The sequence below is a fragment of the Balaenoptera ricei genome, chromosome 6 (assembly GCF_028023285.1).
Source record: "Balaenoptera ricei isolate mBalRic1 chromosome 6, mBalRic1.hap2, whole genome shotgun sequence".
In the NCBI taxonomy this organism is placed as follows: Eukaryota; Metazoa; Chordata; class Mammalia; order Artiodactyla; family Balaenopteridae; genus Balaenoptera; species Balaenoptera ricei.
Genome location: NC_082644.1, coordinates 73,645,988 through 73,670,999, shown reverse-complemented (window position 1 = coordinate 73,670,999; position 25,012 = coordinate 73,645,988). Strand labels below are relative to the sequence as shown.

At 42.9% G+C, this 25,012-nt stretch overlaps 1 protein-coding gene across 4 annotated transcripts in view; it reads right to left on the bottom strand.

The window, feature by feature from the left end:
• Nucleotides 1-25,012, bottom strand: part of MAMDC2 (MAM domain containing 2) — a 168,583-nt gene that overhangs the window by 59,283 nt on the left and 84,288 nt on the right. For all 4 annotated transcript variants that reach the window (XM_059924875.1, XM_059924874.1, XM_059924873.1 and 1 more), the window contains 3 exons: nucleotides 23,704-23,841; nucleotides 9,272-9,528; nucleotides 5,582-5,675 (listed from right to left, as the gene is read on the bottom strand). In XM_059924875.1, coding sequence (XP_059780858.1) covers nucleotides 5,582-5,675; nucleotides 9,272-9,528; nucleotides 23,704-23,841 — 489 coding nt within the window. The remainder of the gene's footprint in view (nucleotides 1-5,581; nucleotides 5,676-9,271; nucleotides 9,529-23,703; nucleotides 23,842-25,012) is intronic.

Here is a 25,012-nt window from a genome sequence, read left to right as displayed (position 1 = left end):
ATCCACATTTCAGCATGACAGGAAGAGTATTCTTTTCCTCCCTAAAGGGATGGAAAGAAGGAGCTCTGTTCACATTCTCTACAAAAATGAAGTACCAAACTTCAAAAGAAATTTCCTTTATTGATGTAAAGACTGAGAGCATTTATTCTCATACTTCTTCACAATTTAAAATTCATTCATACAAAATTAAAAAGAGAAAAAGTAAGGATTTTATAGAATTCTTAATTTCTTTCTGACAGATATTTTAGAACTAATATTTTCTAGAAATAATTTTCCTTTGTTGATCAATCTCTGTGTCAGAAGCACAGCCACTGTCTATTTATAATGGACATTAGTAATAGGAGCTGATCTGCTGGAAGAGAATCATTACTCAGTATAAATCACACTGCTCAAACAGTCACCAATTCTGTCACCCGTTCTGCTATTTTTCTGGCTTTTGCTGAGTTCCGATGTCACTTACTCTGGTCTATAAACATCACCTCAACCCAGATTGCCTGGAGGAAAGGGAACATAAAAGATTTCTGCTCTTTCAAGGATGATGTGGTCCTAGCAACAAGTAATTGTAAACCTCACTGTTCAGATTGCCCTCTGTGTCCAGAGGAGATGTGACTGCAGCGGTTTGGGACACATTCAGTGCAGCCAAGTGTAATCTTGTTCTGCACACTGACATACACTGGTCTAGCCTTTTAGGGCCAGAGACAGCACTGTTTTGAATAAGCGGAAAATCATCTCTAGAGAAACACTTGAGTTCTAGGTGCGGGGATCTGATGAAACAGAAAGCTGTTTAGGAACAAAGACTCAATTTGTCAATTTTCAAAGTAAGAAAACATTCCATTGGGCTGAGGAGCTGGCCTGGATAAAGAGGATGAAAGACACATGACAACCAAATGCTACAAGGGGTCCAAGATTCCATCCTGGTTCAGAAAAACAAGTACCTATGGAAGACTTTATTGGCACAATTGGTGAAATTAGTATATGGACTATAGGTTAATTGAAAATATTGTATCAGTGTTAAGTTTCCTGAACTTTATAATTATTTCATAGCATGTTGGAGGATGTCTTTGGTTTTAGAAAATACCCATTGAAATATTTAGTGGTGAAGGGACATAATATCTGCAACCTACTCTTAAATGGTTGATAAAACAAACGTGGCAAAATGTTAAACGTTTGTAGGTCTGGGTAAAGAGCATACGGGAGTTCTTTATCATATTCTTGCAAATTTTGTCTGAGTTTAAAATGATACTGAAGAGTTTTAAAATGCTAAATTAAAAAGAAAAGTGACTAGCACCACATTACAAAGAGAGAACAGGAAGAAAACGTTTCTAGCAAGTGTACAAGGAGAGGCCCCTGATGAGCCAGATAGGAGGAAAGGAAGAGAATTCTCAGTGCTCTGAGACAGGTGGGTTAACCCACACACTGCTCTGTCTGACTCTGTCGGCATCAAGGTGACTCTTTAAGCTGCGAAGATAAAGTCATGAAGATATTCATTTGAAAATGAATATGATGTCATACAAACAAGGATCCTTTGACATCCCCCCATGGAGATTTGAGCCCATGGGAAACCCCACTATGGTCTCCAGTCTTGGTCACCCCTCTGCCATCTGGTAATGAAAAAGCAGGTGGAAATTCAGATCTACAGATGGCCATCTAGCTCAGAAAATGGTGTGGCACTCCCAAAAGCCATGCATAAAGAGAACGGAAGGTCAGTGAAATTATTCATCAGGAATACATCCTAAGGAATATACACCTGGGCATCCACAAGAGAACCATAACCCGTTTCCTCGGTGTGTGGGAGGGGGTGAGAGGTGGTATTAAAACTTGAAAGTAAGCAAGGCTCTGTTGTCTCCATAGTGACAAACTGAGTCACATGGAGAAGATTTTTCTGAGGATGCAATTATATACTTTTGCTAAACACTTAGTCTGAGCAATGGATTTTTCTGGGGTCCTAAGAAGGTCTGATAAAAAGAAAACCTCAAAAGCATAACTCAAAGCCTAAATCTTTTTCACCTAGAATGCTTCTTCTAGCATGAGATAGTACCTAATTTCTGAAGATGAGGCCAGAGGGCCTATGTGTGAGCTTAAAGTGAGCTCCCCAAAGATCTGGGGTGAATGAAGAGCCTTTGCTTCAGGCTTGTTTCAGAAGCATGAGTCAAGTGGCAATCACAATTGTATTTGGGGAGTGTTAATGACATATTTGAAGCATAGGGAGGAATCAGAGGCAGTTGGAAGTCCCTGAGCATCAGCTGATCATCCCTGCCCCATCCAAAAAAAGAAAGTCTCTCTGAGCATCATAATGTACGATTTAGTTTATTACTTGATTTCTGACATTTGAACTTTTTAGAATCAGGAGGCTCTGAAGATAAACTAAGCAGGTAGAGGGTGTTGCAGTTTGAGAAGAATGGTTGGGAGCATTTCTCATCTTTTCCTCTGCTTCATAGAGTTCATAGAGATGAACTCAGTATCAGTCCTCGAGATCTAAGAGGCTTATCAGCTCCTGTAGTGCTAGAGAGACTTTGGGTGTGGTGCTCTTTAGGCTGCTAAAGTTGCACAGTAGTTCTTATTTTAGCACAAGCCAGTCCAAAAGCAAGGTGGGACAGCTCAAGGCTGGCGAGGGAAGAGGGTGAGTAGGAACTAGCAGCAGACTGAGGAATCGTGATGGAGCAGGACTGGGCCACTGCTCAGGCCGTGGAGATCTTTGAGGGCCTCTGAGCTAAGGAAGACTCTGACACCTTTGGCTGTAACCTAGGCAACAACTGGAGCCAGGTTTCCAATTAGACAAGAGGTCTGGGCAGCGTGTTGTTGATCAATGGTCAATATTGGGACTTAGGCCCAGGTAGACATCCTTTCAGATGTATATCCATGAGTGTCAGGATCCTCCCAGACCCTGGCCTGGGTGTGGGGCGAACCCAAGCCCAGAGAGGAAGTTAGGTCTCCATATGGCAGAGCCTGGAACGCTCAGTTTGGGAGTTGGGCGTTAAGGCAGGATTCCTAGACGTGAATGGAATCAGCTGTTAGGCATTCAAGGACTTACAGACTAAGAGGAGAGCTTATTCCTATGATCTAGATTCTAGGCCAAATGTGGCAGTAGATGGGGAGTTTGTGGGTGGAAAAGGCTTGGAAAGGGAAGTGTGGTAACTCAAGTTGGGGGGAATGGGGTGAGGTCTCACTGTCCTCTGGAAGCATCCTGGGGGAATATTTGGGGGGGGGGGGTGGCGCGGTGACAAGCCACTGGTGCTTAATACCTGCAACTCTGAGATGGGTCTCAGGTCTGGGAAACTGGATTAACTGTAAGAGCAACCAGATGGTGGGAACAAGATGCTTCATATGTTAAAATAATTCCTGTCTCAGCCTACTAGGGAGATGAAGGAAGAAACCGCCAGATCCAGCTGGGAAAAGCAGAGACAACAAGTCTGAAGCTAACCAAGATAAAGAAAAAAATGTTGGCACCTGTTTCGAAACAGAAGGCCATAAACTATTTGTGAAATGCAAGAGGAAGTATGAAAACCAGAGGGTTCAGCTTCTGAAACTCAGAATCTGGCCCACAGCTGCTTAATGAAGGGCATAAAGCAGGCTCCAGCTTACATATTCATCAAAGCAGTGCCCTTTGCTGGTTCTCTTTGGTTTCAATCTGACCCCCTGTTCTCTAGAGGAATGGATGGGAACATTTTGAAAATTAAGTAAATAATATTAGGTCTCATGACTAAGCATTTTCTGTGTGCCATACTCTGCTAAGGCTGTCACAGACATTATAAACTCATCATTCACCCGGACAACTCTATGAAACAAATTCTTCCATCCCTGTCCCATAAAGGTGGAAACAGAGTCTCAGAGAGGTTAATTAACAAAGGTTACACAGCTTGTAAATGGCAGAGTAGGGATGTGAGTCCAAAAGGCTGGCTCTCAAGCATAACACTTTGATCATGTAATTAAACCATTTTAAAGCAAAGTTGGTATGTTGGGAAGTTCTGAAGACCAATACAGAACCTTGGTTAACTTTATATAAGAATGTGAATCCCCGGTGGTCCTTATGGAGGGAGGGTCTGGGCTGGATTTTACAGACTGAAGGGTCACCAACTCTCTTAATAAGCGGTCCTTATTTTGCTGGAATCTTTCTTTTCTTTTCACCAGTCAGTAGGAAAGAGCTCACATATATTCTATACATTTTTAAAGGGGAGAACGTTTCTAAACATTCCTTCTAAGGTGGCCCAGTAGATTCTATCACCTTCCAGCTGCTGCTTCACCCCACCTGCTAGTAGAGATGCTGAATAAATACCTCTTCTCCCATATGTATAACTTGGAAATATAAAAAAAAAGTTCAGCGTAAGTGCCCAGTGACTGAGAAGACAAACTTTCTGGAAGTAATCACAAAGATGTTGTAAAACTACTATTAACATCACTGAAATATTAACTGATGGAATTAGGGAGTAAACAGATTTAGAGAAGTAAAACAATTTTGCTTTCTGTGTTCTGTCAAATTTAGAGACTATTTTAATTTTTGATTACAGCTGGATTAAATCATTTTAATGAAAAAATATAAGTATGTAAATCCAGTCTGGTTCTATCTGTTTCACTAGTTTTTTAAAAAAAAAAAATTAGAATTAGTCAAAAATAATATTTGGTTTTAGCTAATTAGCAAGTTTCTCTGTAATTTGAGGGTAACAGTTTAGCTTGAGTAGAAAATATTCTTTCTCAGTTCCCTTGCTTATAGAATATATATTTGAAACCATATTAAATTAGAGACTAACTCTATCTTAAGTGAAAGTTGGACTACCAAGGCCAAGTTCAAAAATTTACTTCCCACACTCCAAAACCCAGAATGAGGGCTCCTTAATAAGACGGATGACCACGGTGTCTCCCTGGGGCGTCCCAAGGAAACAAATTCACTAAAAGTTAAGGTCGATTGCATGTATCTGGGTTATCATTAATATAGTGTCACTCTTCTTATTCTAAAACATTTGTTTTCTAATTCACTTTGAATCAATTTGTTTACCTATTTTCCCAGAAAGTAAAAATTTCCTCTTTTTCCCAAACACCAAGTTTATGGAAACAAAATTGGCCATGATAAAATAATGTGAGGGTTCACTTAGAGAGATTAAATTGAGTATATATTCTGAGGCCAAAAGCCATCATAGAGATGTATACCAAATACTAACATCTTTAAACAGGAGGACATTTAAAAATTAGATTCATAAAATTAGAAAGTTTTTATAAGTCTACTCAGTAGATTTTGAGAGTTTTTTCCACCTACTCAGCCACCTGTCTATGGACCCAAGTTACCCTTTAAAGAGAAAGATGGAGTGGGAGTGAGTTAGCATTATTTAATTTTAATTTCTTAGTAGGTAGAGAAGATAAAAGCTTCTTAACCCATGACAACTGACCTCTGGTATCAGAAAAATTAGATTCACTCTGTGAGAGAAAAAAAGAGTAATATGCCAGAAAAATGACTATTCGGTTAAATAATTTTTAAGGATAAGAGGAAAAGGTAGGGAAATTAGAAGGAATTAAAGCAAGTCTTGACCACAGGCATCTGTTGAGAAAGGAAAATTCCAGATGTGAGGAAGAAGAAAAAGAGAATGCTTACCTGTCTGATTTTGGCAGGGAACAGGAGAAAAAGAAATATCATCCAGGGCAACATACCCTCCTTTGGGACCGTTGAAGGCAACTTCAAAAATAACCTGCAGAGGAGAATGACATATTGCTACATGTTTACATATTTTCTTTTAGGCTTAAGTGCTTGTAACTATGATTTTAAATGGTGTGTCAATCCAGCCAGGTGTATAGGCATTTGGGCAGCTCCCTCCTTAACCCACAGTTTTCTTTTGGGGAGAGTGAATACTAAGCCCTAAGTTGCATTTTATTGGTGGACTTCCCCCCTGCCCCATCCTGCCTCTTGAGTGTCAAAGCACCTGTATCACTTTCTGATAGAACTACAGAATTGACAATTTGCATTATGAACTTCAATTAAAGAAACAACAGCCTGCTTGCAGAAGGCAGGCTAATTTTGCCGCTGCCCTTCACAGAGACCTAGGCCCCTCCAAGGTCCTTTCCCTTTTTCATACATAAAATTCCATGTCCATCTGGACAAAGATGCAGAGATGATTTCCTGATGCCTAAGTCAGAATCAGGCCCAGAAATCCTATGTACGGATATTAGGATTTCAGCATATCCTGGCATGCTCAAATGGTTAAAGAGAACACAGGGTTGTTAATGAGTTCAGCCCCCTTTAGTTATACTCTCTTCTCTGCCACCAACTGTAACTTTGAGTTCAGTGGATGACTTTCTGCTTGTGACCGTGGGGATCAGGTGTGGTGAGCACAGCACTCACCTGTGTTGGGAAAACTACCCAAGTGTGCAGTCCGCTCTGCTGCATTGATAACATGAGAAGATACAGTGTTGAGCAGGGGTGGAAACTCAACTGCCCACCCGGGCCAGGCAGGTAACATAAATGTGTGACATGGGTTTGGTCTGATGCAGCAGGAAAGGGTGTGAAATGGGGAGCAAGTCTCATTTAAAGGGGGCAGCTGCTACCCAGATTTGTCAATTGCTGATGTGTGGGAATTTAGGACTAACATGCCTGGATTTACCAAACTGTCAAGAGGACCTGGATCGCTAGATTTTTATTTGAAATCTTTGGATTTTTCAATGTTAGCAATTAATTCAAAAACTAAAACAAACATGCAAAACAAAAACAAAGAAACAAACATATACCACTACAGCAGCCAGGCAAATCATCATAGGCTAGATTTGACCCATAGGCGTCTAGTCTTCAACTTCTTCTAAAGAGAATGGTATCTTGGCAGCAGATGGACCAGAGTTCAAATCCCATTTCTGTCACTTACCAACTAGGTGACCTTGGGTACATAGCTAACCCTCTTGGGACCTCGCTTTTCTTAGTTATAAAATAGGCATTATAACACCTACCTTGTAGAACTGTAGATGCCATTAAATGAGATGCTGTATATACAGAGCCTAGCATGCAGTCAGGTGCATAACGAGCTCTGAACTAAATCCATGCCTCTTCCTCCTGGGTGACACCCCCTCCTGAACTCACATTCATGTTTGAGGCTAGTTAGCCACTAACTAACTCCAGCTTGTCCCTTCTCCACTCTAGGTCTCAATTTCTTAATTTTTAAAAAAAGAGTTTGGACGAGATGGTCTCTTTCGGCTTAACAACAATGGTCCTTAGACACCTGGCCTCTGCGAAATCTAAGAGGGGCCCTGGAAGCTTGTCTCTGGCAATACAGGAAGGGCTGAGAACCAAGGAAACAGATGTGGACGAATGAGGAGGGGCTAATTAAGTTTACAGACTCAACACAGTCTGTGACATTTCGTTTTCAAGGTGCCAGCTGATAAAGCCAACGACAGAATGTGATCTTACTGAACAGTAAGGGGGAATAAGAATATTTCCAATCATAATTTGCAAATCACAGCCTCTGTGCCATTATGTTCTCTCTTGTTCAGAATGAGGGTCTCAAATGTTTGTTTTCCTTTTAAAAATTCATTTGAGAATATGGGGACCTTAAATTCGCTGATTTCCACAGGATAAGTTTCTTCCCCGCCCCCCCCCCCCCCCACCCCGCAATTACCAAGAGCAAATAATCCTGGCCGTAATGAGTCCCGACTGCTAGGGCAAAATCACACACGTGTGACCCAAAAGGATAGGTATTGAAGTTTAGTAGTGAACTTAAGCAGTAAACAGACATTGTAACTTTTCAAGCATTGATTAAAAAGAAAATTCAGCAAAGTCTCACTTGTATAAACGTTGCCCCAGAGTTTACGGTTGGATGAAAGGAATTTGCTAAGACAATGCCTTCACTGTGCGTGTGACTCATTGACTTTAATTGAAGGAAAATTTTCTGAAGCAGTATGTGTATTTCTTTTCCTCCTTGTAACCCAAACTCACAGAAAATTTTCCACTGGGCTGCAAGAGCCAATCAAGCCCTGGTTAGAGTTTGGGAAAGGAAATAGCACACATACTGCGACAGGCCCCTCTCTGGGGCTGTTTGGGGGAAGGAGGGAGATGGGAAGAGGGAAGGCAAGTGGCAAGCACTGGGCAGGACACATCAGAAACTGAGACTCAAGCCCAACACTCACTGGAGCTCCACATCAGGTGAGCAGATGGCACCACTGAAAAGCAGCCAGAGGATAATCGGCTTCTTTTGCGCTCTAAACGGAATTAGGGAAGATATTGCAAAAAGCGCAAAGTGAAAGCAGGAGACGTTAAAACCCGTGGGAACTAAGACTCTCCTTAGAGTTCCAGATCTGCAACCACAATGTTGCACCCACTGACTCTAGAGGTCCTAGGGGTCCCCGGACAGAGCTGGCCCTCTTGCTTCAAATTTAGGTCAGATTTAAAGTAGGAACTTTTCTCAGTGCCCTGGCACGCACCAGCAGTGTGACCCAGAACAAAACGTCAGACTTCTTGCACTCTCCATCTCCTCCTCTTTCATCTGTAATATGGGGATAATTTCATCTACTTTGTTGAATGGTCATCAGTACTGGACCATCCAACAGACACATACATAGATATGTATTAATATATGTGCTTTGAAAAGAGGTCTGCATGGATAAACACCAAAATGTTAGTAGCTCTTATATTTGCAGGGCTGGCATAGGGTGTTTTCGTTTGATTTGCCTCTCTGAATTTTCTAATTCTTCTGCACTGGACATTTACCACTCATGTAGCTATAAAGAGTTTTAAACCATAAAAAGTTAAAAAACTTTATAGGCCCCCAAGGCTTGTTTCAAATTAGGGCCACAATCGTAAGTTTATTTCTGACTTTTATGACATTATTTATACTGTAAAGGAGAAAAGAAGAAAATAAGTCTTTTTTTTTTTTTTTTTAATTTAGAGAGAGTATTCCCTCAAGTAAGGGAAACCTTCAGTTGCTGTCAGGAATGGAAGTTCAAGAGGGAGTTTCACGTAGAAGGCATTTCACTGATCTCCTCTTCTGAACTCACGTGACCATGGCGCAAGGTTCAGAGGGAGAGTGTGCCCAAGATATCTAGTTGGTTGACTGGCTGTCCCATAGTTGTCCTTATTAAAGAAGACTCTTTCTAGAAAATGAAGTGATAAAGGTGGAAGGCAGAGGGAATAAAGAGGAAGGGAGAAAAGTGGAAAAGGCCAAGGAAGGGAAAAGGAAGATTAAGTCTGAGACACAGCGGAAAAGAAAGAATGAGTGTGAGACTGCAGTATCTCTTGAATTCCACGCCTGGGTGTGGGTGGCATCCCTGTAGAGCGGCCAGGCCAGGGCACACCTGGCACACCTACCTCCATGGGGTACGGGGCGCTGAACTCCACCTCAGCGAGGTTCCAGTCAGCATTCCCTGGATTGCCCGTTTTCCAGATCTCCTCATACAGGCCGGCCGCATCCCTCGAATACACGGAGAAGACGTTGTCATTCCCCTGCTGGAGTTGGTAATAAAACAACAAGCAGCCAGACATGGGGGCCGTGGTCATTGGGGAGATTAGCTGTGCCACCTCCTGGTAGTGCTTGACGTAAACCGAGTCCACATACATGTAGTGGCCTGAAATCACACAGAGAAGACAGCCTAAGACAGGCGGGCGGATTCTCAGATACAACTACATGATCTGGGATTTACTTCAAAATAATCCAGTGGGAGTGAAGGAGAGGAAGCGAATGAGTTATTGAGGAAAGAAGTTTGGCCACGGGTTGATGAATGTTGCAGCTTGGAGATAAATAGTGGAGTTCACTGTGCTCTGCTTAATACAAGATAAGCACCATTCTTTTTCTTCCCCTTAATTCTGATTGAAGTAAAACATACATATAGAAACGTCGATGTGTCATCTGTAAAGTGTTTGAATTTTTACAAGCTGAACACAGCTGTGAAAAAAAAAAAGCAGGACATTACCCCAGAAGTCCCCCTCCAACAAGCCTTCTTTGAGTTGTACGGTTTCTAAGAGCATACCAAACATACCATCTGTTCTTAAAATCGCAGTGACCCTCCTGTACATCTTTCCCAAGTACACAAAATGTCGCTGTGTGTTCTTTGAGTGAAACTAATATGAATTCAAACTAGATGACAATTTGTACCTCTTTAATAGAACATGTAGGTCAGTCAACACTGTTGACAGGGTTAGGATTTGGGAAGTTGAACTTGGGACCCCACTCGTGGCAAGGCTTTGGTGGGCTCCGGACCCAAAGGCTGACTGCATTAGAGGCATTTTGGTGAAAGAGAGAAACTGTGAGGCAGAATGGGGAGAGCTTGGATTGGACATTAAAAGAAATGACTTCGAATCCTGCTCTATATCTTACCATCCCTGGGACTTTGAGTAAGTCACTGAATATCTCTGGGCTTCAATTTCCTGATCTCTAGAATAAGAATCAAATATTTCTCTCATACGGTTGATCTGAGTATTAAATGAGATTATGTATGTGAAGTGGTTAGCATGTGCCTGGCACATTGTAATTTTCTAACATGATTATAATGAAGTAAAGCAATGCCATTAATGTTCTTAGTACCATGCTTTCCCCAGTATGGTACTATTATTGCCAGCAATTTTGTCTAAATTTATTTGAGCTGCAGTGACAGAGGAGTAATAGCAATGTAGCTTTGATAGAAAGGCCTTTCTATTTACAGGCTCAGAACAATTACAGCTTAATGTCTTTGCTTTTATTACATGGTGACAGGTTTATAATCATTCCTTTTATCCTCAGCAAAATAGCAGTAAGGATATTAGGAAGAATATATGCATTCACACACTGGAGACTTACTTTGCATCTAGCACACTGCCTAGTATGTAGTAGGCCCTCAACAAATGGTGATTCAAAACACATACATGGTCTCAGAAAGATCCTCACTGCAACATGGCAGAGGGGAAAGGTGGATAAATTAAAGTTCATTTTCTCCTGGTAGCAAATTGTTCAACCCCTCTAAAAAATCTCCCTTGCTTAAAGAGAATTGTCTGATCATCCTGCCAAGCCATGCAACTTTGAATAAACAGAAATCACAAACTCAGATGATCAGAGCAACCAGCCAGATCAAGTATATGATTGAAGTGGAGTGGGTCAGGGAGAAAATAGAGTGATGAATTAGCTGCCAACATTGGAAATCACATTTTACCAGCAATGAGAGGCAGAAATTAGGCTTCTCTGAAAAAATCAGAAAATCTGATAGTGCTGGGTCCATATCCTCGGGCTGCAACAACGAGCTGGTGGTAAGGGGCGCCAGCCCCGTGCGTGGACCTGTGTTCCTCCCTGAGAGCCCATCACTCTACTTCCAGCTGATGCCCTGACATCCAGCCAGGTGCTGCAAGCTCTTCCCATTGAAACTCAAAATCCAGATTTTTCTGGCAAATCCATTCATTTAAAAATGATACCTCTATTAGTTTGCTAGGGTTACCATAACAGAGCACCACAAACTGAGTGGCTGAAACTAAAGAGACTTGCTGTTCCACACTTCAGGAGGCTAGAAGTCCAAGGTCAATGTATGAGAAAAATTAGTTCCCTCTGATGACTGTGAGGGAGACCTTATTCTATGCCTCTCTCTCCTAGCTTCTTTGGCATTGGCACTCTTTGACACTGACGGATTGATCTCTGCCTTCATGTTCACATGGTATTCTCCTTTCTATGCATGTATCTTTCTGTGTCCAAATTTCCCCTTTTTATAAAGACACCAGTCATATTGGACTTGGGGCCCACCCTACTTTAGTATGACCTCATCTTAACCAATTACATCTGTAATGACCACATTTCCAAATAGGTCACATTCTGAATTTCTGTGGGTTAGGACTGAATTTTGAGGAAATATAATTCAACCCATAACACCTCCCACCATAATTTTTTAAATTTTGTGTGTGCCAAATAAACATATCTGCAAGACTGGAAACAGCTGATGGGCTCCCAATTGGCCACCCCTGGGGAGGGATTTTAAAGGAAGAATCAGAATGTCACGCTGAGCAGAATCCAAGAACCTCTGATAAGGAAGCAGGGCCATGAACCCCCCTCCTAAGCTCGGGTGTCCTCTAAAGCACTGCTGGTGGCCAGGTAGCCCCAACTAATGCAGAACGCGTGTGACCAGCTAGCCCTGTAACACGCCTTTGCTCACTGAGAACGCATGTGAGCGTCAAAGGCAGAGAGCAGGTTTTTATGCCCTTTGTAATTTGTCTAACCGGTGAAACAATCTCTTTCCAAGATATCCAGCCAGGGAGACAGGGTAGAGGAGCTGTCATGCTTTGCTTCCTTGATACGTCACTGCGGGGCCATGCTGGCGGGCTCCTGACGTACTCTTCATTCAGTGTCCAGCTGCTTCACCTTTGGATCCATAACAGCAATGGGTGCCAAGGCCATGCCACACCGGGCTGTCCTCGGCTGATGACCAAGCAGAGCAGGGGTACCAGGGCAAGGCCATTCTGCCTGACAGGGGCTCTTCGGCAACTCCCCATCGGCCTGGCCACCCTCTTTCACAGGTGTTAGCCTTCCACCCTGTGCTGAAGGCTCTCCCCACCCAGGCCGCGTTAGGACTTCTGTTGGGGCCCTAGGTGCTTTTGCTGCTCCGGACCCCTTTCTCCACAAAATATATTAAAATTATATTTTATAACTGCATTCATATAAAGATGAATATGATCTAGGCCGGACCTATTATAATATTTGTTATTATGACATTCATTTTTTCCCTCTGATTTTAAAATAAATCAAATTAAAACATGCTCATGGATTCCTAAAAATGTCAGGTCTCCTAGGCACTGGGACTTCTCTGCCTAATGGACACATGGTCCTGGGCCCCAGCTCCTCCAGCTCTCTCCCCACTTACGCTTCCCAGCCATTTCCCTCAATAAGTCTCTTTCCACCTAATCCCAGCTTAGTGTCTGCTTCTCGGAGGACCCAAACTGCCACAGCCATGAAGCAGGAAATCAGTCTACCCAGAGTGAGGGGCACCTCCAAAGGCTCCACGAGACTCTCAGTAAATCTAGGAGACCTCACAAATCCACTAGAAATTATTCATTCTACTTCCGGAGTACACGATAACTCTGTTTAGGAGCAATGTCTCACACTCCATCCCATTATGAATGTATCTTCCTCACAGCTGACAGATATCTGACAGTGTTCTTTAAAGGCTACTCACTCACCTCCTGGGTGGACAGTATTTTAACCCCTGAATTTGCAGTTAAGTGCCTTGTGCCCATGCACAAGACACTAGGCCAAGTGAGCCACAATCCCATTCCTGATGCAAAAAAACAGCAAACACAATGTGACCTGCTCAAAGTGAGTCAGAGAGCCTGCTGGGAATCAGACCAGGACTGCTGACACCACGTCTCATATGGAACCACTAGACTAGACCACATTCTGTTGCCCCTCCCTTTCCTCTCCATCATTCATTTGTTGCCAAGTTGGGTATTATTTACTGACTGAGTAAGACTCTTTTTCACTAAGACATAAAAGGTAGCTCATCAGAAGTTTATTATCTCAGTTGAAAGGGTGGGGATGATTCAGAAATCACCAGGTGTCTGCCCCAGGGGGCTGGGCCAGAGAAATGACCACCAGCCCAGGCTGAGTGTGTGTCATTGGGTACAATCTGCTCTGAGGAAGAGGAGCCAATGGTTGGGGGGAGTGTGCAGGCACTGTTTTGTGTACCCTTCCAAGGGGAATGAAGAAGGTAGCCTGGAGTCCTTGGGAAATTATGTCTAGTGTCTGATATTATGAGAATTTTCCTGCCCAGCTCAATGAGGCCAACCTTCCTATCTGGTCCAGGGTTCTAGAGCCGGCAGAATCTCTAGAAGAAGCAACTTTTATCAGATCGTTTAAGTCTGAGTAGATGAAACTAGGTATAGATAGATCTTAGGTGGAAAGGATCCTAAAATCAACCAAATCATTGGGGATCCTGTTGAAAGATTAAAACTCTCGGTGATGCCAGCCAAAGCTCAGGCCCCTCTGGCATAATGCCTGCGATAACGGCACATGTACACTTGCTTCTGAAGAGGGCTTTCTTCCTTTCTTGCAGCAGTCCTCTGTACTAGCTCAACTTTTGTTGTGGAACCAGTGGCCCACTGGTAGTCAGCCATTTTCCCTTGAATTAGGAAAAGAACTTTGAGGGCAGCTCCTGAACTTTTATTTTCAAACAGTCTGGCTAACCAGCATTCCACAGAGATTGCCCTTGGCTTGGCTGTGATGCCAATGGCGTCCTCTGACTCATCTATGATTTGGTCCCGTTGGCCACATTTGTGCTCCAGTTGCGACGTCTGCATCTGTGTCGTGGTTGTCTGGACAAGCTGTCTCCCGGGTAAGGGAGAAAACTTGAAGGAACGTATGCCAGCTGGTCTGCTGCCATCGTGAGGAGACAGCACCCAAAGACAGCAAGTTATCATGCCCGCTCTCCAGTCTACGGATCTGACAGTCATCTGCTGAACCTTTAGTTCTAAGGGTTTGGGTAAGTTTTACTATGATAGAGTCTGACTCTATAGTAGAGTCAGATTGAAGTGGAACTTCTCCTAGTTTCTGCTAAGACCTCAGTGCCAAGAACGATGGGGGACAAGTCCCTCTACTTTCTACAGAGTGGTGTTAGACCATCCCTGTTGGATGTGCTACCTTGTGGCAGACCTGGAATCTAAGCCAGCTCTACCAGAATAGCCCATCTCACCACCACCCCCTGCCAGCCTGTATATATGAGAAGGCCAAGGAGGGATCAGAGAGACTGGAGAAAGAGTTCCTTTGAAGAGAGTTGTCACAGAGCTCACCTGCCATGTGTTTCCTTTTGGCCCCCCCAAGGGAATGGGAGAGGATTGCTTCCCCTTTCTTACTTTGATCCAAGGGAGGGGGCTTCAGGGAACCACTTGTAGAGAGGATGGGGGAGGGAAAGTATCATCTAATTTCATCCCCACCCATGCTTGCAAGTTCCTGGGTTCTGTGACTGCCTTGGGCCTTGAGAGGAGTGTGGCAGAGTTAATGGGAGAATTTGATCAGTGGTAACTGGAGTTTGTGGGGTACAGAGGCTGGGGCCTGACTCTTGACTGCATGCAGCTAGAGGTTGTAGGGGCCTGTGAGGGCAGAAGGGAGAGAAAGGATTTTTGTTGCCAGTGAGCTGTACACTTCCAGAGGTTGATGGGGCAAAGATTTGAGTTTTCCCTAAGCCTAAGTGGGCAACTCAGAAGGTAGCTGGGCTAGAGCACCTTAAACAACTCTTCTCAAAGGGACTGCATGCAGGGTGTTAACCCCAACAGAAAGGGGCTGGTGATGTTAAAAAAAAAGAAAGAAAGAAAGAAAGGTGCTGGTATGGTGTACCTAGTGACAGGCACTAAAGGGGATTCATAGATGGCCAGGCATCTGGCCATCTGCAGTGTGCAGATGAGTGCATCATTTCTGTCACTGGCTGTGAGAGAAACGGCCAGCACCTGGCCATCTGCAGTGTGAAGGGCATCGACTCCAGATTAAACAGCACGGGTCACATACAACCTTTTGTCTCCTTCCCTTCCATTTCTGTTCCACCCGCATCCTACCTTTCCCAACCTTGGAGGAACTAGAAGCAGCAATGTGAGTGGGGAAAGAGGAAGACAAGAGCAAAGGGAAGAAGTAGGAAGAAGTAAAGCCCAATCCCTTCTCTGATGCTGCTCTGTGGTCTGGGCTGGGGGAAAATTTGAACTGGAGGAGAAATTGGAGGTTTGACTTGACCGAACTTAATCCTTAAAAATGAAGCTATTTGTTAATACTTGAAAGTGCCTGGAAAGCCATGGTAAAGTCACCCAAGGACAGAGAAAGGAGATCCAGCAGAGCTTGCACAAAGGCAATGGTCAGAAAATTAATAAAGCTGCTCCCCTACTGGGTGCTTATGCAATGAACCAAATGGATCAATGCAGAGAGAGAATGAACAGGTGCTGTTAAGATGATGCTTGAACTCAACCCAAACCGAAATGGGAAAAGAATGTCATGAGTTATGGAAAGATGATCCATCCATCTCATGGTCTTTGATGGAATAAAACAGTTCTGACCTTATTTTACATTTTGAAACTTTGTTCAGCTCCTTCTACGGTGGCACCATATGCAGACCTGATTTTTAAAAGCTCAGCAAAGAAACAGATTTCCCTCATTATCTTTCCAGCAATTATCTTCCTTTTGCTAAGGCAGGTAGGAGACAGTCATGATCTGAGCTGTCAGTAGGTTACCCCCTGAAGGATTTTGTTTCACTTCATAAAATATTAACAAAGGAAAAAAAATCCATATGTGATGAATTCGAACTGAGTAACAAAAAGCAACATAATATCGCATCCCCTTCAGTATGCCACCACAATCTTACTGCGGTACTCATTTCCACCATAAGACAGGAATTTGTAGACACAGTGCTCATTTGAAAACTCTGACTCACTGTTTGGGGCTGTTAAAAACACACAGCCAAATGAAGGAAAACTTATATCCACATAATATTTTTCAGATATTACATTCACCGTTCCCTTTTCTATAACACATAAGCCAGAGCCTCCGGGGAAGACTTCCTTCAGCAGCTCTGCAGCTCTGAAGTTTCTGAGCAGGCACACAGCTTCCCTCACCCCTGCTGTTTGTTTCTCCAGTTTTCACCTGAAAGCAAAAGCATAAGCTGCTTCCAGGAAACGAGTGAACAGGAGATGAGTTTATATAGAGACAAATCTGCTGCTGCAGGCAGACATCTGAACCATTTAATCTTTCCTTTGCCACCCAAACTGATGGAGCTCAGGGAAAATCAATATACCTGGTAGAAGGCAAATGTAATAAGAAGGCAACCTCTCTCTTGTTTAGAGCATTGGAGGTTTTTTTTTTCCCCCAAGAGTGATCTCGGTCAAACCTTTGAGTCATATGAGCACAGAGCTTTTCAAGTAAAACATTTTAGAATTTTTAGAACCCATCTTTTTTAGCCCCGTCCTATGCAGGGGGGAAGTCTTACATAGGAGTCTATGTGCGAGGAGTATGAATGAGTGTGTGTGTGTGTGTGTGTGTGTGTGTGTGTGTGTGTGTATTGGGTGGGAATGAGAAGGCTCTTTGGCTACTGATTGGGCAAAACCTCACTCCAAAAGTTGAAGAGAAGTCGAAGTGAAATAGCAGAGAAGAGCTGGAAGAAGTGAGTGGAAGGTAAGTAATCAAGATTCCTGCTGATCATAAGCAGAAACATAACCTAGGATCTAGGGCCTACTCTGCCATCATCTTCCATGCTGGCATTCTCAAATACTCCCCAGACATCAAAGGAACCACCCACTCTCATGCCTGTACACCTCTGCATATGCTACACTTATCTTCTCCTTATCCATCAGGTCAAATTCCAGTTCTGACATGACTTCCTATAGAAAGCCTCCCCTGAACCCCAAAACCAAGGTGGTCTTTCACTTCTCTATGATCCCATATCATTTATTTCATACCTCTATTGATCATACATCACTATACATGTTTACATAGCATTTCAGTATTTGAACACTTTGAGAAATGCCATAATATACATTAACACAGAACTATATTAAAGGCACTGAGAAGTCCTGAAATAAATCTGTTTAGCTTTCTTGAGCTCCAGGTTTCCACAGTTTATTTGATCATATATATAGCCCTTCTTCTCTCATATAAAGACTTTTATACTCAAGTACTGGTATTCTAGGGAATAGAACTTTGGAAGAATTGGTTCCTGTGATCTCTTTGAGGTCAGTGACAGTTTTTGTATCACCAGGATATGCAAGAATACCTGACCTATAAAGAGTGCTTATTATGTGTTTGTTGAATGAATGAATGAGTGATCAATGAAGAAGCCTCATTCTGATGTTCAGGCTCTGACTAGGCTGACTATAATCAGATGCTTTGCTGGAAGGGAGATAAAAGTCTTCCTAGATTCCTTCCCTTCAGGCTCAGGGTCAAGGACTTCTTTAGGCCTTGGTATTGATGTCAGGGGACTAAACAATGCTAGAGGGCAAAGCTGCCTGCCTTTGGTAGGTGTTTTAAAATAGCCAAGGAAGAAGAGAAAAGATAGAAAAGATGGAAAGGAGGAGATGGGATGGAGAGAGGGAGGGGAGAGGAGAGAGGCAAGTGCCTACAGCAGGGGTGATACACCCTACTACCAAGTCTTTGTGCTTCTCAGGGATGACCATGTCATCATGCCTATCTCTTGATATAGATATTAGAAAATCTCCTGGTCGAGATATTAGAAAGGCCAGGTCCTCTTTTTCCCATTCCTTAGTCCCTTTAGTCCTCCTTTTTCTTTTTTTCTAATGCCAAATGCAATGTATTTATATGTACTCAGGAGGGACCCAAAGCACTTTTTTTTTTTAAAATAGATCTCTATTGGAGTATAATTGCTTCACAATACTGTGTTAGTTTCTGTTGCACAACAAAGCGAATCAGCCACATGCATACATATGTCCACATATCTCCTCCCTCTTGAGCCTCCCTCCCATTCTCCCTATCCCACCCCCTAGCTCATCGCAAAGCACCGAGCCGATCTCCCTGTGCTATGCTGCTGCTTCCCACCAGCCAACTATTTTCCATTTGGTAGTGTATATATGTCAATGCTACTCTTACTTTGCCCCAGCTTCGCCCTCCCACCCCATGTCCTCCAGTCCATTTTCTATGTCTACCTTTTTATTCCTGCCCTGCAACTAATTCATCAGTACCATTTTTTTTTTTTTTTTTTAGATTCCATATACATGCGTTAGCATACGGTATTTGCTTTTTTCTTTCTGACTTACTTCACTCTGTATGACAGACTCTAGGTCCATCCACCTCACTACAGATAACTCAATTTCATTTCTTTTTATGGCTGAGTAATATTCCATTGTATATATGTGCCACATCTTCTTTATCCATTCATCTGTCGATGGACATTTAGGTTGGTTCCATGTCCTGGCTATTGTAAATAGAGCTGCAATGAACATTGTGGTACATGTCTCTTTTTGAATTACGGTTTTCTCAGGGTATATGCCCAGTAGTGGGATTGCTGGGTCGTATGGTAGTTCTGTTTTTAGTTTTTTAAGGAACTTCCGTACTGTTTTCCATACTGGTTGTATCAATTTACATTCCCACCAACAGTGCAGGAGGGTTCCCTTTTCACCACACCCTTTCCAGCATTTATTGTTTCTAGATTTTTTGATAAAGACCATTCTGACCGGCGTGAGGTGATACCTCACTGTAGTTTTGATTTGCATTTCTCTAATAATTAGTGACGTTGAGCATCTTTCAATATGCCTCTTGACCATCTGTATGTCTTCCTTGGTGAAATGTCTATTTAGGTCTTCCGCCCATTTTTTAACTGGATTGTTTGTTTTTTTGATATTGAGCTCCATGAGCTGTTTGTATATTTTGGAGATTAATCCTTTGTCTGTTGATTCATTTGCAAATATTTTCTCCCATTCTGAGAGTTTTCTTTTTGTCTTGTTTATGGTTTCCTTTGCTGTGCAAAAGCTTTTAAGTTTAATTAAGTCCCATTTGTTTTTGTTTCTGTTACTCTAGGAGGTGGGTCAAAAAAGATCTTGCTGTGGTTTATGTCAAAGAGTGTTTTTCCTATGTTTTCCTCTAAGTTTTATAGTGTCTGGTCTTACATTTAAGTCTTTAATCCATTTTGAGTTTATTTTTGTGTATGGTGTTAAGTGGTGTTCTAATTTTGTTCTTTTACATGTAGCTGTCCAGTTTTCCCAGCACCACTTATTGAAGAGGCTGTCTTTTCTCCATTGTATGTTCTCGCCTCCTTTGTCGTAAATTAGGTGCCCATAGTGCGTGGGTTTATCTCTGGGCATTCTATCTTGTACCACTGATCTATATTTCTGTTTTTGGGCCAGTACCATACTGTCTTGATTACTGTAGCTTTGTGGTATAGTTTGAAGTTGGGGAGCCTGATTCCTCCAACTTCGTTTTCTTTTTCAAGATTGCTTTGGCTATTCGGGGTCTTTTGTGTTTCCATATGAATTGTAAAATTTTTTGTTCTAATTCCGTGAAGAATACCATTGGCAGTTTGATAGGGATTGCATTGAATCTGATTGCTTTTTTTTTTTTTTTTAATATTTATTTATTTATGGCTGTGTTGGGTCTTCGTTTCTGTGTGAGGGTTTTCTCTAGTTGTGGCAAGTGGGGGCCACTCTTCATCGCGGTGCGCGGGCCCCTCACTATCGTGGTCTCTCTTGTTGCGGAGCACAGGCTCCAGAAGCGCAGGCTCAGCAGCCGTGGCTCACAGGCCCAGTTGCTCCGCGGCATGTGGGATCTTCCCAGACCAGGGCTCAAACCCGTGTCCCCTGCATTGGCAGGCGGACTCCCAACCACTGTGCCACCAGGGAAGCCCTGATTGCTTTTTGAAAGCACTTTTGAAATAGATTTCAATGGGTGGTGAATTTGGAGATTTTGATGTACAGTATTATGTAAAGAGAGAATAGTAAAATATTAGAACTCAAAGCCATCTTAGGGATCATGGAATTCAAATTCCTTATTTGCAAACAGGTCAGTGGAGACCCTGAGAAGTTAAGGGATTGCCCAAAGCCTTGCAGGACATTTGGTCCTATCCAAAATGTCCATAAGACATTTAGTCCATGCCAAAAGGTCCTTGATATTTGATCCTGTCCAAAACATCCATAAGATATCTGGTCCATAAGACATTTGGTAGATGCCAAAGGTCCTTGATATTTGATCCTGTCCAAAACCATTTGGCATGGACCAAATATGCTTATGGATGTTTTGGAGAGGACCAAATTTCAAGGACCTTATGGCATGGACCAAATGTCTTACTGGACGTTCTAGACAGGACAAAATGTCTGCTGATCACCCAAAGTAATACAGGGCTCTGATAACTAACTGGGTCTGGAGCACAAGCCTTCTGACTTCTAGCCTAGTCCTCCTTCTCTATCTCTTATTGATGCAAATATGGTCAGAATGTTCTGTGCTCACAAATGAGAGTGAGGAAGAACTAGTGGTGATGCATTCTTCAAAGAATAGATGATACTCAGGTAACATAGTCAAGTGGATGATTTGACACTAGTCCACAGGTCTGCTGTCTCTCCCAAGAAATACGTGTTCTCCAAGCCACCTGGTCCTTGCCATCATTGAGAATGAAAAATGACGCACTGAGCAAGTAATTACTAGGTCATGACATTGGTTACCCAGAGGATCTGACTTTGGAACTAATTTTTAAGTAATTTGGGAACAGTTGTCTAACACTGAAGCTTGTACCTCTGTGATAATGACACCAAGGATTATTGTAATTTTAATGCATTAGTCTTTCAAGATTCTCTCTATTCCTTGCACTAGAATTTTAAAATATGGCAGAAAAACAATCTCAAAATCAGTCTACTTCCATAATTAAGAAAATGTCATCTGGCATTTCTTTTTGAAACCCCAAGACATTGTTAGTTGTTTTATTCATTTAAACAAAGGTTTCAAGAGGTAGTAACATTTTATTGTTTTGAGTTAACCCAACTGTCATTTAAAATACTCCTTCAGATTCATGGATTGATCTGTCATAACAGCTTATCATTCACTCTACACATAACATTCATTAGCGTGTGGTTCCTACAATGGCCACAAGTAGAGATGGGCTGTGTGTCTTTAGGACCAAAATATGGATATACATATGGAAACCCAAATCTTTTGTCATCTCCAAGAATGCTAAACCTTACCTTTAAAAGAAGGAAGTGAATACTTTTTTGGTCTTTTTCTAATTTCAATTCCTTATGTAAGTGACCATAGATGTATCTAAAGAAATGGCTTCTGGGGCATTTTTCGTTCTCTTGTTCTACCTTTCAGTCCTATATCTACTGAGATAATCACCATCTGGTTAATCAAACTAACACACTGCTGTGATTGCAACTCTCTCTTCTCAAAGACCTCCAATGGCCTCCCATCATCAATGGAATAAAGTTAAAATCGCTTTCCTGGCATTCAAAGCCTTTTAGAACTGCCCCCACACTGTTTTCTCACTCATCTCTCTCTCTCAGCTGCTACCCCTTGCCAGAGGCATCATGGCTCCTGCCTCTCTTGTCTCTGCCTGTCCAAATCATGCCCATCCTTCAAATACACTTGACTTCTCGCATCATGTCTTCTAGAACATCCAAACAGTAAGTGATCCCTCTTGTCGCTGAATACCAAGCACCTTTCTTCTTTTTTTGGAAGCACTCGACACATACTACTTTGTCTTACATCCATTTGTGGTAGAAATCTTTTCCGCTTTCTCAAATGTATGTTCCTTGAAACCAGGCAGGGGCCATAGAGGACCTGACATTTTAATCGTCATTTTTCCAATCATACCTAATACAGTGTTGAATGAGTGAAAATGCTAGATCCAAAGTTGGCTTTGTCTTACACAGGTAAGCCACAGGAGACTCCAACCTTTCTTATATATGGTTACTTATAAATATGTTGTTCTAAGAATCCTGGGCATGTTAAAAAAGAAAAGGAACTTACAAAAAAGGTTGCAAAGTAGAAGTTGGCTAACTGGATCTGCCCTGAAGATGTGTTTGGTTGGCCTTGTGGTGTTTTTTAAGAGAATATTCACCAAGTTAAAAATTGGGAAAATTTCATATAAAACCCATGCCTTGCTGATTATCTTGCAAAATCGAAAGACCTGGTTCCCTGGGCTTGCATTCTCGCATGGCGGCAACTAATTGAAGTTGAGTACTCTTTGTACGTGGTCCATGCTCTCTAGTTTGCCGCTGTCCTCACCCAGCCCATATGTCACTCTCTTTATACCATCTGCCTGGCCCCTTTGGGAAACTGAATCTGAGACTCTGGATATAACGGAGACAGAACAGGAGCAAAGAGAACAATAAGGACAGAATGAAGACTGTCCAAAGCCAAGATAAGCCATAGGATGGACACTTAAAAAATGTTGGGGACGTGCTTAAAAATATTGACATGAAGAGAAACTACAGTGACTGAGGAATGAAGTAAAGAACCATAAAAAGTTGCCATGTCTTCAGGCGGCTGAAGGGGACACACTGTCATCATCAGCAATTTATTGTGACTGAGCAGATCACCTCAATATTTGCATGGCAAAGGACTGAAAGGGAAAATGTTACCGTTTGCAGCAGAACCAACATTCCTATTCTGTCCTTGATGGAAAGCCAGTCACCAGAATCTTCTAGCTGGTCAACAAGAACTTGCAGTTGATGACTGGAATGTTTTGCAACTGTAGGGAGACCTAGGCTTTTATGAAGCCTACCAAGGTCCAGGTGAGAGCTGCCATAACTCACAAGGAGGCAAGCCCTTGCCCTGTCTCTGTGGGGACTTTCTCCTCCAGCCCACTGCTCACTGATTACCTCTCCTCTCCATTTTCCCTGCAGAGAACCAGCCCGCTTGGCCACTAGGGGGCCCTATTGCTCACCTCATTCAGGACTGACCATCAGTACTATTGGCTCCCCTCCCTGCCACCAGGGAAGTTCTTAAAAACGTATTCCCATCACTCCATCTACTTTTAGTGAAAAGTAACCTAGGATTATTCCAGCCTTGTCTTTAGAAATAAGAAATGTTGAACAGAAAACAGAGAAGAAAGTAAAGCATAATATGGAAATGTGAAAATAGCAAGACCAGGTCACAGGGGAAGAAAAGCCGTTATCTGGGTGGCCTTCTCCTTAGTTACAGAGCTCGTGTCTGCAGTTTGCCTCTATCTCACGGCTTACTCTTCTCTTCCACCAGGGCTCTCAGTCCCTACTCACCCTCCTCTCTCTGTCTCCTTCTCTGTCGACAAGCCACAGTCAGGTCAATGTAGAGAGAGATGGCAGAAACAGTTATCCTGGAACAAGGACTACATTTGTCCCCAGCTCACCCAGTTCACTCTTGAAGGTGTGATCCTGCGGGAGAATGGAGTGGGAGTTCCGAATGCTTCCTCCTCCAACAAACCAGTTCACGTTGGGGTTCCAGCGGTTCACAAAGCCACAGAGATGATTTTCTTCAAAGTCACATTCTGGCAAGAGAGAAATAAAAACAGACTTCATGTAGATGTAGTTATGCCTGGGTACACCCAGGCTCACTGCAGTTTGCTATTAGATACTCAGATATGTTTCTCACTCCCTTTGACCACTGGGATCTTCGTACCAGGACCCCTGGACAATGTCGGTCAAGAAGAGAGATCCTGTAATGAACAGAGATTGTAATTCATCACTGCTTCTTTGGATTGTGGCCCTTCCGCCTACTTGCCATGTGGCTTGCAGTGTGACCTCTCCTAGCCTCTATTTGTTCATATGAGAAATAGGGGGACACTCCCCCTGCACAGGGCTGTGGTAAGTGTGGACAGCTGCCAGCACAGTGCCAGGCACATGGTTAGTGCTTGGTCAATCAGCCAACTCTGTGTCAAAGCACTATTTAGAGCTATGCTTTTAGCTCCAGGAAGTTTATCCACCACCTTTCTGGTAGCCCATTCCCCCATCCCCTTCTCTCTTGATAGTAGATAAGGTACTAAGCTAAGGGCTAAGGGGCATGTTTCCTAGATGCTAAAATCATCTGCTTTGCTTATAAACAAGAACCTGGTCAGCGTAGTCGGGACAGGAATATCTTAGGCACTGGGTCCTACTGCAGCTCCTGAGTGGAGAAAAAAAGAGAAGACAAAGAGACTCTCTTTCCCCTTTTCAGTAGCACTGACATGTTTGCATGGATAAATTGTTCCCAGTCAACAGACTCCTTTAGGGGGAACAAGAAACTCACAAGCCAGTTCTTTCATTGACCCCCATAATTATCAATTAAAAATATGAAGTGTGATTGTGCTGGTCATCTCTTATTGGCCCCTCCAGTCCCACCCACCTTTCTTCCACGCTGCTCCATTCTCCAGAGGTTGATGTGTACGGCCTTGTATGGACTTCCCTGCCTTCTGGCTTCTCATTGGATTCAACCAATGGAAGGTAGGAGGAGAGCAAGGTTGGGGGTGTTTATTCCTCCAGCTCCCCCTCTGCCAGGTTGCCATGGGTTGGCTGTGTCCCTTTATTGAGGGACCGTACAGCTACTGTCTCCAGGTTCTGGTAACCCCTTCTCCCTTGCCCCTTCAGACCTAAAGATATTGATGGCTCATGGGTCATCACTCTGACTAGTCCTGGATTACTGCACTAGCTTTGACTAGTTTCCTTCACCCACCCACACCTTTG